Genomic DNA, 12,406 nt, shown 5'->3' on the forward strand with positions numbered 1-12,406 from the left:
ACTAGGTTTCTTGGTCAATAAAAGATTTTAATGGTTGAATTAATTAAAAATCATAAAAATTCCCAAAACATCAATATATATTTCTTGTTTTTAATCACAAAAGTAAAATTATTATGAAAAAATATTAACAAATATTATTAATTATACTAAAAGAAATTTATAAATTAACCATAATAATAATAATAATGTGATAATTGCGACATCAACAATATGATTAATCAAATTTTAATTAATTTTTTGTCTAATGTTTAAAATTTGACAATGCTAATTAAATTTAAGTCTATGTAGTATGTAGTAATCTCTCCCTTCTCTTATTTATTTATTTAAGTATATGCAACAATCTCTTTAAAAAAAACAACTCATAAAAATAAGCACAACCTGAGAAAAGGGAAGACATAGCTCTAAGTGCTTAATGCAATGAAGCGGACACGTATTTGAAATGTTGGCTCTAAGACGAGTCTCTTTAAAAAATAAGAAAAAATGAGTCCCTTAAAAAAAGAAAAAAAAAAGGATTGAGTTGGCTCCAGAATGCTAGGAGTCTGATTGAGAACAACTTATTTAATTAAAACTAAATTTTTTGCTAAAAGTACTGTAAATATTAAGGGTTCGATTGGAAACAACTTATTTAATTAAAACTAAATTTTTTGCTGAAAGTATTATAGATAAAAGTAAAAATTAACTGAAATAGTACAATGAGACTTGTAAATAATATTAAAAAGTTCAGTGAAATTATAAATAGTAATAAAAATAAGTTAAATAGTAACAAAAATAAACTAAATAGTAAAATAAGGTGATTTTAAACTCCCTTTGCTAAGTGGAATGCAACCTAATTGTAAGTCGAGTCCCTTAAAAAAAAAAAAAAAAAAAAGCAATTTAGAGTAAGACACATAGTCGGTGGGAGAGTAAAACATGGTATGATATGATATGAGAGAGAGAGAGAGAGAGAGAGAGAGAGAGAGAGAGAGAGAGAGTATAATAATAATACAATCAAAGCCTCTCCATAACTTTACAATTTTTCAATTACAACTACCCACAATATACCACCAAAACAAAACCACCTCACTTCCACTTCTTTCTTTCTTTCTCTATCTAACACAAACACACACACTCGTTCACACGCACATCCAGTCAGAGAAAGATACCCGCGGATCCCATCGTGCCACGTCAGATCCAACTCGTCTGTCCGCCGTACCGGAATGCCATTTCCGGCCACCCCAGGTCCCCCACCACCCCCACATCCTCTCTTTCCATATTTGCTTGACTTTATATCACACTCTTTTTTGTGGGTTTCTGCTTTCTGGGTCTGTGAATCTTTGGGTTTCATTTCTGTGAATGTAGTGCTTTTTTTTTTTTTAGGTGGGGACTTCTCCTTTTTGCCCTCTTTTGGATCTCTATGATACTCGAATCAAATTTACTCTCTCTTTCTAGATTTGCTTTTGTTTTCTGCTCAAAGTGCAGCTTTTTGTGCACTTCAAAATTCTGCTTTTTGTTACAGTCTACTTTTAGTCCCACGTAATTTTCTGTTTTTCCTTTTTGGGTATGTTTTAATTAACTTTTTTTTTTAAGTATAAATATGCGTAATTTTGGTTCATTTCTGTTCTGGGTTTAGCCTTTTTGAATCAAAATTTGGGCCTTTGAGCATTTTTTTTTTACTAAGTGGGTATCAGTCAGATTTAGTTTTAGGGTCTTTGAGACTTTAGAGGCTTTGATCAGTGTAGCTTAGCCAAAACTCAAAAAAAAAAAAAAAAAAAAGTATGGAGTTATTTTTTAGGAATTTTTTTTTGAAATATTAATGGAGTTTTTTTTTAATTAAGCTTTACCTTGAGTTTGATCATGGAATATAGTGACGCATGAATTGATGTGATATCTCATGCGAATATGGTTAATTTTCTCTCTGCATAGAAGTGGACTTGTCTTTTGTAATTCTCATTTTCACATTACTTTAGGCCATAAACAGTGTTTTAAACAAATAGCTCTCTCTCTCTCCCTCTCTCACGCTCTACGTCTTTTATCTTTATTTTATATTATTTATTGTAGGGGAACATGAAGCTTACCTGCTTTTAAGTAAAAAATAACATCTGTGTTTGAGCTTTAATTTTTTTGGTAAGCAAATGTAGGAGTGATTTATATGTTTGCAAGGTTTTGGGTGATTAGGATTACAATCTTCTTGTTCTTTCCTTATTTGTGTAGAATATATGGTATGTATTCAAAGTGTATAAATGCTTCTATGTATGCATTTTATTTTTTATAATTAATTATTGAAGGAAAGATGGTATTTTGGGATTAATTTTCTGAAATGTTGTCACTACAGGCGTTTAAAATGAATGGGATTCAGAGCAGGAAACCTTACACTACTGAGAATCCAATCCCAGGATGTCTGGGAAGGATGGTGAACCTTTTTGATTTGAGTTCGGGCGTTGCTGGAAACAAGATGCTTACCGATAAACCGCATCGTGATGGTAGTTTCCTTTCTCATATTTCTCTTCATTTTGTTACCAAATTTGCCATGAAATTTTCCGCTTTGCTTTGTGGTTCATATGTAAAATGTAAAATATTCTTGACTATAATTTTTTTTTTTTTGACTGATCTTTTCTTTGGTAATCAGTTACTCTATAAATTCTTGAGCAGTTATGGGCATATGATCGTATTAATCGTGTAATCAAAAAAAATATGACGGCCCCATTTGTTAAAGTTCACTTGTTTTAATGTCAGTCTATTCCATTACTGGATTTCTTTTTTGCCTATTGTAGTTGTTTTCAAAAAGAACTACGTGCAATGTCATTTGGCATTGTTAACTATAACTTTTAAATTGCCTTGTACGTTCTGAAGTTCTTGAACAATATACATTATGCTAGTGGAGAATTTTGATTTAATTTTGTTCATCTGTCTGCTTGGCCTGTATTATTGGCATCATGCATAAATTCCTTCAGGTTGATGTAGATTCCCTTTTTTGGTGGTTAGTTGATTTGCTTTCTGTCTATGCTTCTCTCTCATGGGTGGGGGTATAAATCATAAAATAATATCTCCCCCACCAGATAGAGGCTTAAAGTAATTAGCATTTTGAGCTCAATTGAGTAATATTGTTGTTAAATTACAATATCCTCTTTTCTCTCCTCAACCAGGCCGGCTACTTCTCTTATGGTTTCTTTAGTTGTATATTTTAGATTAAATTATTGCCGATGAGCTCTAATTTAATACCACTTCCTCCTTCCTATATAAAGAGACGGAGAGTATGGTTGTGGCTGTGCGTTTTTAACTTAACAAATAAATTTAAATTATTTTATACTATTTCTATCTATTGTTGAGATGGAATTGGTTGTTTGGCAGGTTCTTCGCTATCAAGGAGTAGATCGGATGTGGCAAGGACATGGAGTCCTCTTGGAGATCAGATAGAGGATAAATTGGTAACTTTTAGGGTTATTGTGCATAATTAATTATAGACCAGTTTGGAAACAATTTCTATGCAAGTGTCTCTCATTCATTTCTGAATCATTATAAGCTTTGATGTCCTGATTTGTGTTGCATTTCTGTGGAGCATGCAGATTGTGTCCAACTCAAGGTTCTCTTCATGCAAGAAGGCAAACGGAACACCCATGAAGATGCTTATAGACCAAGAAATGTCAAAAGAAGGGGACTCCAAGCACAATCCACCCAATGTGGTTGCCAAGTTGATGGGGCTTGATTCCTTCCCCCACGTGCAGCCTGATTCAGCTGCTCAAAGAAACCATGCAAGAGGTTATTCACGGCGTAGTTTAAGTCATTCAGGAATACCACTGGGTTCTTGGCAGCAAGAAGAGGGCTTTTCTGACAAAGGCATGCTATGTGAAGTTTATCAGTCTCCAGAACAGAATGAATATAAAGATGTTTATGAAACCTGGCAGCAATCTGAAAAGACAAATTGTAGAAGAGATAAATCACCACAGAAGGGAAGGCATAATGACAATATCAATGAGAAAAAGGTGGCTCTTGTTCGTCAAAAATTCATGGAAGCAAAGCAACTCTCTACAGATGAAAGGCTCCGCCAATCTAAGGAATTTCAAGATGCATTGGAAGTTTTAAGTAGTTCCAATGAAGATTTATTACTGAAGATTTTGCAAGAACCAAATTCCTTACTTTCCCAACATCTATATGACCTGAAGTCTATTCTTCCACCTCCTGAGACAAAGCGTATCACTGTTCTTAGACCTTCGAAGATGGTTGATAATGACAAATTTGTTGGATCAGGGAAAAAGAATGATAAACAAATAAAGAAGCCAGCTAAGGTGAACCAAGCGGTTATGTGGGAACAAGGTGGCCCTGGATATTCTCCTAGTTCTGTGAATCAGAGAGTTGATGAAAGTCCTTTTCAACCAACTAGAATAGTGGTATTGAAGCCTAGCCCTGGCAAGAGTCAAGACATCAAGGCTGTTGTTTCTTCACCTTCCTTATCACCAAAAATATTGCATGGTGAAAGCTTTTATGAGGAAGATGAAGACACTGAAACATTAGAATCAAGGGAAATGGCAAAGGAGATCACCAGGCAGATACGTGAAAATTTGATGGGTCACCTAAGGGATGAGACTTTGCTTTCTTCTGTTTTTTCCAATGGCTACACTGGTGATGAGAGTTCATTTAACAAATCAGAGACTGAGTATGCAGCGGGAAATCTTAGTGATTCTGAAGTCATGTCACCGTCTCCTAGGCATTCATGGGATTACATCAATAGGTTTGGTAGCCCTTATTCTCCTTCATCCTTCAGCCGTGCATCATGTTCTCCAGAGTCATCAGTTTGTAGAGAAGCAAAGAAGCGACTCTCTGAAAGATGGGCCATGATGGCATCACATGGGACTTCTCAAGAACAAAGACATGCCCGGAGAAGCTCTAGTACTTTGGGTGAGATGCTTGCTCTTTCGGATACAAAGAAGTCAGTGGGATCTGAGGACAAGGATAGTAATAAAGAACAAGATCCAAGGGAATCAGTCTCATGTGTAACCAATAATTTAAATAAAGAAGGTGTGGTTGATTCTCCTAAAAACCTTCTGAGGTCAAAATCTGTTCCTGCGTCTTCTACAGTGTATGGTGCCAGGCTCAATGTTGAAGTTTCTGATATTGAGGTGGTCAAAACACATGTTCCCAAGGAGCTGACAAAAGCAAAGGGCATGAAATCATCATTCAAAGGGAAGGTTTCAAGTTTATTTTTCTCAAGGAGTAAGAAATCGAATAAGGATAAATGTGCTGCATCTCAAACTAAAGATGAAGCTAATTTTGCCTCCCCTGAAACAACAGCATCTCCATCACATCCTCATGGAGTGATTAGTGATGATACCTCTCAACATGTTAATGATGGTCGTCTTTGTCCTGATCCCCATGTGTCGGCAGGCAAAAGTTCTCCAGATATGACCAGCATGGGACAAAAACAACGCATAGCGTCTTGTGAGGTAGTATTTATTTCTCATGCTTCTTTAATCATATTATATATTTAATCATAGTTAATTAGCACCCCCCTCCCCCCCCAAAAAAAAAAAAAAAAAAAGGAAAAGGAAAAGAAAATAAATTCCTGTAATACATTACTATTGTTTGCCAGTGTATGTGGTTGACGTCTGATTTCTTTGTAACCTTTGTCCTGATACTAGATAGATGTTACTACTATATTGCTCACCCAGATTAATCTACCCTTTTCTGTGCTTTCCCTGCTTGCCCTCAACTAATGAATGTAAAATGTAGAATGCTAGATAATCTAGGAGGTTAGTGATGAATGGAAATTGTAGGCTCTGAGATGGGTTAGAATATATGTAACAAGGATGCTGATAAGGTTGTTGGTGTACAATGCCGCAGCATTTAAGCAAAATACATGCAATCATGATTCCCTTATCTTACAATGTGTCTGATGTATTTGTTTTCATGAAGAAGAAATTAATATCAAAATTTAAAGTTGTAATATCTTTACTTCATAACTTATCATTTTTTTTTGTCACTGATTGTTGCCCATTGCATTGTTCTAGCAAGCTATATGCCAACCTGAGATTTCTGCTTCTAGTATAGCATGAGGCTCTTGATTGTCCCACTAAAAATGATGATAGAACAATACACTGAACGCACTTAGCTTTTAGTATTGCTTTAATTGGCTCCCTGAATTGTTTGTTATTGTTGTTGTTCCTGAATTTTGAATGCAGAATCCTGCAATTATATTATTTATCAATGGTTATCATGCTATTTGCAGGCAGGATTATCTGTAACAAAGCCTGGGAATGTGATTGAGAATCAGGACCAGCCGAGTCCAATTTCAGTTTTGGAACCACCATTTGAAGATGATAATGCAACTCTGGAGTCCTCTGGTAATATGATGCAGTCTCATATCTGGGAAAGTTTTCGTTTATTTGACTTCATGGATCAATACCTTACTGACTATTTTTTTCTTCATATAAACAGGAAGATTATTACCTATTAAGTCCAACTTAATTGACAAATCGCCACCTATTGAATCAATGGCTAGGACCCTGTCGTGGGATGATGCTTGTGCAGAGACAGCCACTCCTTATACATTAAAACCTTCAGTTTCTCCGGGCACTGAGGAAGCAGAACAAGATTGGCTTGGCCTTGTCCAAACACTACTATCAGTGTCTGGTCTTGAGGATGAGGTGCAATTGGAGTCATTTTCTGCCAGATGGCATTCACTTGAAAGTCCATTGGACCCATCATTGAGAGACAAATATGCATCCCTGCATGACAAGGAGCTTCTCCATGAGGCAAAGCGAAGGCAATGGAGATCAAATCGGAAGCTTGTATACGACTGTGTTAATGCTGCACTAATGGAAATCACTGGTTATGGGTGCTTAATGGGAAGGCAACGCAATGGGGCCAACAGCAGGGTCTTAGAGGGTGCGTCACCCATGTTAGCAGACTGCGTGTGGACCCAAATAAAGGATTGGTTTTTTAATGAGGGGAGGTGCTTTTTGGGGGATGTTGGGGAATGCAACAACCTGGTGGAGAGGATGGTGAGGAAGGAGGTTGTGGGAAAAGGGTGGAATGAGCTTTTGAGATTGGAAATAGATAATTATGGAAAGGAGATTGAGGGGAAGTTGCTGGAAGAGCTTGTGGAAGAGGCAGTGATTGATTTGACAGGTAGGTTGTGAACAGGCTTTGCTTTCTTTTTTTTTTCTCTTTTTCTTTTTTTATATTAACTATATAATTTGTGTATTTGATTTTCAACAAAGATGGTCCTACTCACCTAATCTCTTTTATATTGAAAATAGTTTTAGATAGTCTTTCTTTGATTGTTTGTTTAATCTGATTTTCTGATTATATATGTACAAATGTATCAGCTACTTAACGTTGTTACTGTCATATCTGTCTTTTATATTAGCCATATTGGGATTGACAACCTAATCCAAGCTTAATGTTTTTATTTGTGATTTTTTTTTTTTTTTTTTTTTTTTTTTTAAATTTTAAGTTACTCAGTAGCATGGCCAACAATGTTTGTCAAGGTATTTATGTCCCGTGTCATGCTCATGTGGTATTTTTCCAGGTTGAAGTTCCAGCTGTTGGTACATGAGCCATCTGGACTTGCTACTTAAACCAATTCAAGTCTTAAATATCAAATTGTTGGACCTGTTCCCAAAAAATTTATACTAATAAAAGATCTGTAGCACATTAACTGGGGCTGGTAACTGGTTTAAGAGATTAATTAATTGGTAGGTTTAAGGGTACAAAGATTTAATTGGGGTATATATAATGAAGAGTTGAACCGCTGCAGAGTTGGATTTGACCGTCAGCCTCTCCAATATTACCACCTTTTCTCAGCTAAAAAAAGAAAAGAAAAGCTGCTTTAATGTGAAATGAATCATTTTTTGGGTCTTGAATCCCTTTTATTTTATTCTTGCGCCGATTGGGTAATTGCCAAGTAATTCAAACCTGACTGATTTTGGTTGACTATTGAGCTGTGGATTTGCACATAAATTTTGGTTATGGGGAAGAGTAGACTGGACTGTGTCATTTCTGTCATTGAGTGCTTGATGGTTAGGAGCTGTTATTAACAATTAAAGAAAAATTGTGATTTTGATTCTGGACTTCTGACCGTATTGGTTTTGGTCTTGACTTTCTTGTGAACACATTTAATTTTGGCTGCTCTACGACTACGAAGGTTGCAATCTTTTTTATTTTTTATTTTTTATTTTAAAAGTTAGTGCTTCTGTCCTTGGCAGCCGAAATTGATATCATCCCAAATCTCTTCTGAGTTTTAGTACTATTATCGGTTTGAGTCTAATGCCAAAACTAGAGCAAGAATGCTTGAAGGAACATAACCCTTTTCTTTTTTTAACTCTGTTCTCCTAGTCACTGAAAATTGATGATCAGGTAAAAAAAATCTCTGCTGATATTTAGTACTACTATGGTTGGAGATTGAAATACTGTCTGTAATTCATTTGGATCATATTAGTTCATGTTCTTGATAGCATGGTTCCATTTTTAACCAAAGCACGGACATGGATATGACACGGTGACACGCGCAATTTCTAAAAAATTATAACATAAAATAGCCGGTACAACACGAATACGGTACCCTAAATGAAGTTTCTGCATTTCCCAGTTTCTTACTTTGATGAACAATAATTGAAACTGCAGACACATAGGAAGACGACAATAACATTCATCACTCCTATCGATTTTTTATATATCCAGGTTATTTCCTAATAAGAGAGATCCCTTTCTTATTGCATATATGGTCCATTTTTCATGTAAGCCAACTGGGATGGTAATGACTGATGATCTTAGCAGCCCCACAAACAGTCAGACAAAAAGTGTTCTCTTTGCTGTCTTCTGATCTTATGGAAGAAGCAAAACAGATAGCTGCCTATCAATTTTGTCCCAATGACAGTTGCGGGGGTGTCCATGCTAAAAGCAATTTGTGGTCCAAAACCAAAATATTACTACCAGATTAAATGCTTCTCATAGCACAACATGAATTCTTGTAGTGGTTGACCTACTAACCAATTGAAGAAATTCAGTTGTTCGATGACATGACTGGAGTGGAAATGAGAACCATGACTAGAGATATTACAAGTAGCATGTTAGGGTCGCTAGATATTTCAAGGTCTGAGGCTCTGAGCTCGTTTTAATTATTCCTATAAGTATTTGTAGTGCTTGTAAAGTAGTATTGATCATTGGGAGACATAGTTAGGTGCTCAATGAGTTCTAAACATTTACAATAGTCTCAAAAATAGTGATCTTGATTTTATTTGTAGTAAACTTACTTGTAGTGCAAGTAATTTGATATTAAAAATGCGTTGTTTTCCAAAAAGTATTTTTTGGAAAATTATATGTTTAGTAGTAACCTCTTCCTTTATTTAGCATGGTGCAAAATAAAATAAAAAAAAAACAATTTCTAAAAAGAAAGTCATATTTTTAATAGGATATTTTGTTAATCAAATATAGTTTTCTTTGGACTTTTTTTTTTTTGGATACTATCAAATACATGAAAATGCAAAAAACTATCTTTACAAGAGGTTTTCAATCTAAACAAATGGTGCTTTTAATCTCTTCCTCTCAAACTATTGCCCTAATCATTCTCTCAAAAACCTCAATTTTTCTTTCAATCGACATGTCATGTAACATTTTACATTTCACTCTTTCCTATCCCCAAAGATTTAAATTACATACTAGAAAATAAGAAAAAGTAATAATAAATTGAAGAAAAAAATTTACACAAGAAAATTATGAAAACTAAGCATATTGAACATGTAGACCGAAAATGCATTGTTGTAACTTGGTTGAAAAACCTAAAACTCTTTAGAAAATATTTTATTACCTATATTAAATAGGTATTTTATTTTAGAATTGACAATGAAATTTCTTTAGCTAGATGCTTCGAATATAATTTTATTAGAACTATCACGCATATTTTTACAAAATAATAAATTTAAGTGGAGATCTTATTATTTGTAATGGGGTATGAATTTTTTTTAACTTCTTTTTTAATTTCCTTAAACAATCACTTTTTTTTAGGGGCCCAAATCATATAGATTTTTATGTGTCCAAACTCTTAAAAAATTAAAATTTGATAAATAAGATATATAATTTATTAAAAATGATTGGGACCCTTTAGTCTCAACATAGTTTAGTGTATGTCACATGTTGCAAAAGGTGTTCTAAATAGCTCATGAAGAGTGATTTCCATTGGGTGTGATGATTTTGACGTTGAAACAATTCAATGCAATAAAAGAAATTTTCAACACCATGACCATGATGACCGACTTTGAATATCAGGTCTGTGATGATTCTTTTCCAAATCCATCTCATCTCAATTTTAAATTTTAGTTCGTTAGTTTATGATTCAAAATTTATTTGAAATCTTTATCAATCAGGATCCTGTGTAAATCCAAAGATTTGGTTATTTAATTGGAGCACCTCTTTTTAACTTTTTACAAATTACAACAGATACTTTAAAAGGAAAAAACTTTACCCACTGAAGACAAAAACATTTATAAAAGAAAACGTGGTGCACTTCTTCAAATCTTGTAGTTAAAGAAGAATATTCATAATTGACAAACAGTAAATTGTGAACAGTAAAAAGACAAGTCAATGAGAAAATAATAAACAGCCACTTAAATAAGGTCTGTCAGTAAAAAAGTTAAGGCAAAAAGAACTGTAATCCTACTACAACAAATGAGTTATTCACGGGATAGGCAAATTGATCAGGGTGGTCAGACAGTTTAAAACATGACAGGGACACATTGTGTGGGGGTCTCCATGAGTGTGTGGTGGGTGTGTATGAGTGAGAGAGAGAGAGATATGCAACGATGCAAATACTAACCTATTAAATTGTCTATTTTCAAACTAGCACAGATTTATGAAACCAATAATGCATGCTTTGAATCTTTGGTAATCATATACATTTTCTTTTTTTCCTTTTCTTCCTTTTAACCTTTTCTTTTAGTTGAAAATTAGTGTTTACTGTCTTGAGGTTTCTGTTTTTTCACTTTTTGTTTTGTTTTTTAACACCTGTTTTTAAGAACGAAAGCAAAAGGCAATTTTCTTGTTTTTCACTTTTTCCAAAGTGAAATTTGTCACTTTTTCACCTAGAAGAGATTCTATTTCCTTTTAAACATTTCTCAAGAAAGTGGTAAAAAGAAAAAAAAAATCACAATTTACGCTAAGGATGAAATATTTTATTTTCTTGAAAATTGAATATATAGAATGAAATGTGTTATGAAAATGTCTTTGAAAAAAAGAAGAAACTAAAAGTAAAGAAATATAGAATTTTATTATTATATTATTCACTTTTTATTTGTCTTTTCTTAAATCAGAATTAAAATGATATTTTCTTTTCATTTCATTAAAGGGATAGATAAATAAATAAATAAATATATATATATATATATATTTTGTACTTTTGAGAAGAATACTTATTAGCAAATGGATGGGGTGTGTATTTTTGTCAAGCCACAGCCACGCTCATAGAACTGCACACGTTCAACACATTTGAAAAAACAGTTAATTTGGATGTTTCCCCAGCATTTCATTTTTGTCTAAACTTGGGGTGGTTTAATTTAACATTTGAAAAGTGGACATCACGGCAAAGTGAGTAAAATCAATCCACTGTGAGCCCATCCTACACGTGAACTTGGGAATATATCAAGGAGTCGCAATCCCCAAAGATTCGCCACTCAGTCTAAGAGTCAATTAGCTTAGGTCCAAGAACCACTTTGACCCCTATATGGGTGTTAAGCACCTAAAAGCCTTGCAAGGCCATGCACAAGGAAAGATCTAATAAAGCAATCAACAAATCAAATCAACTACTCTTGATAGACCCACCATTTGATATCTTTAAAGACCTGGAGAGCAAGGAAATTTCCGTGCCCTTCTCTGCAATAACTCTTGATTACATCTGGAAAGCTTGAAACCAAGACATCTTCAACTCAAAAAAATTGGGGCCCAAGTGAGCAATGCCAGCCTCTTCACCCCTTGTTATGGAACAAACTTGGCTACCTCCTACTCCACTCTAGGCACCATGAAGATCAATTATGATGCTGCTCTACATCCAAACTCCTCCCTGACTGGAGAAATAACCATGTAATAGCCACTACTAAAAAGAAATCTTCGAAAAATTGCCAAATTGCAGAGTCGTGAGCAATGAGATGGGTACTGTACTTGGCCCTCAGTAAAGATATTGAGAATATCATTCTAGAGGGCGATGCAAAGTGCTACTATACCCCATTATATCCCCAATTGGCATGTCTTAACCATACTAGAGGACATTTTACATATGACTAAAGGCTTTTCCTCAAGTATTTTTAGTTGGGCCCATCGCAACGCGAACAAATGCAGCTCATGTATTAGGAAAGTAGACTCTTTAATGGGATGGACTGCTAAAACCTTCCTCCCCTTCTTTTGTGAGGTAGTATAACACCTCACTCAGTGATACAAAAATAAA

General features: G+C 34.5%; 1 protein-coding gene across 3 annotated transcripts; it reads left to right on the forward strand.

Moving 5' to 3' along the window:
• Positions 1 to 998: 998 nt before the first annotated feature.
• LOC115959814 lies at positions 999 to 7,253 on the forward strand. 3 transcript variants are annotated; one of them, XM_031078403.1, is made up of 6 exons: positions 999 to 1,218; positions 2,312 to 2,459; positions 3,328 to 3,404; positions 3,543 to 5,417; positions 6,200 to 6,314; positions 6,409 to 7,253. In XM_031078403.1, exons 2-6 carry the CDS (start codon positions 2,321 to 2,323, stop codon positions 7,110 to 7,112), a joined length of 2,910 nt encoding a protein of 969 aa, XP_030934263.1. In that variant the 5' UTR covers positions 999 to 1,218; positions 2,312 to 2,320; the 3' UTR covers positions 7,113 to 7,253. The 3 variants fall into 3 exon arrangements, with proteins under 3 accessions (XP_030934263.1, XP_030934264.1, XP_030934262.1); XM_031078404.1 differs by lacking the exon at positions 999 to 1,218 and adding an exon at positions 1,856 to 2,103; XM_031078402.1 differs by lacking the exon at positions 999 to 1,218 and adding an exon at positions 2,151 to 2,198.
• Positions 7,254 to 12,406: the final 5,153 nt, after the last annotated feature.

Source organism: Quercus lobata, chromosome 9, assembly GCF_001633185.2.
Source record: "Quercus lobata isolate SW786 chromosome 9, ValleyOak3.0 Primary Assembly, whole genome shotgun sequence".
NCBI lineage: Eukaryota > Viridiplantae > Streptophyta > Magnoliopsida > Fagales > Fagaceae > Quercus > Quercus lobata.

Bases quoted from the DNA above. Each gene is read 5' to 3' on its own strand.
- LOC115959814 (XM_031078402.1), top strand. The intron at 3,405-3,542 runs GTAACTTTTAGG...TGGAGCATGCAG, and splicing joins ATCAGATAGAGGATAAATTG to ATTGTGTCCAACTCAAGGTT. The intron at 6,315-6,408 runs GTAATATGATGC...TCATATAAACAG, and splicing joins TGCAACTCTGGAGTCCTCTG to GAAGATTATTACCTATTAAG.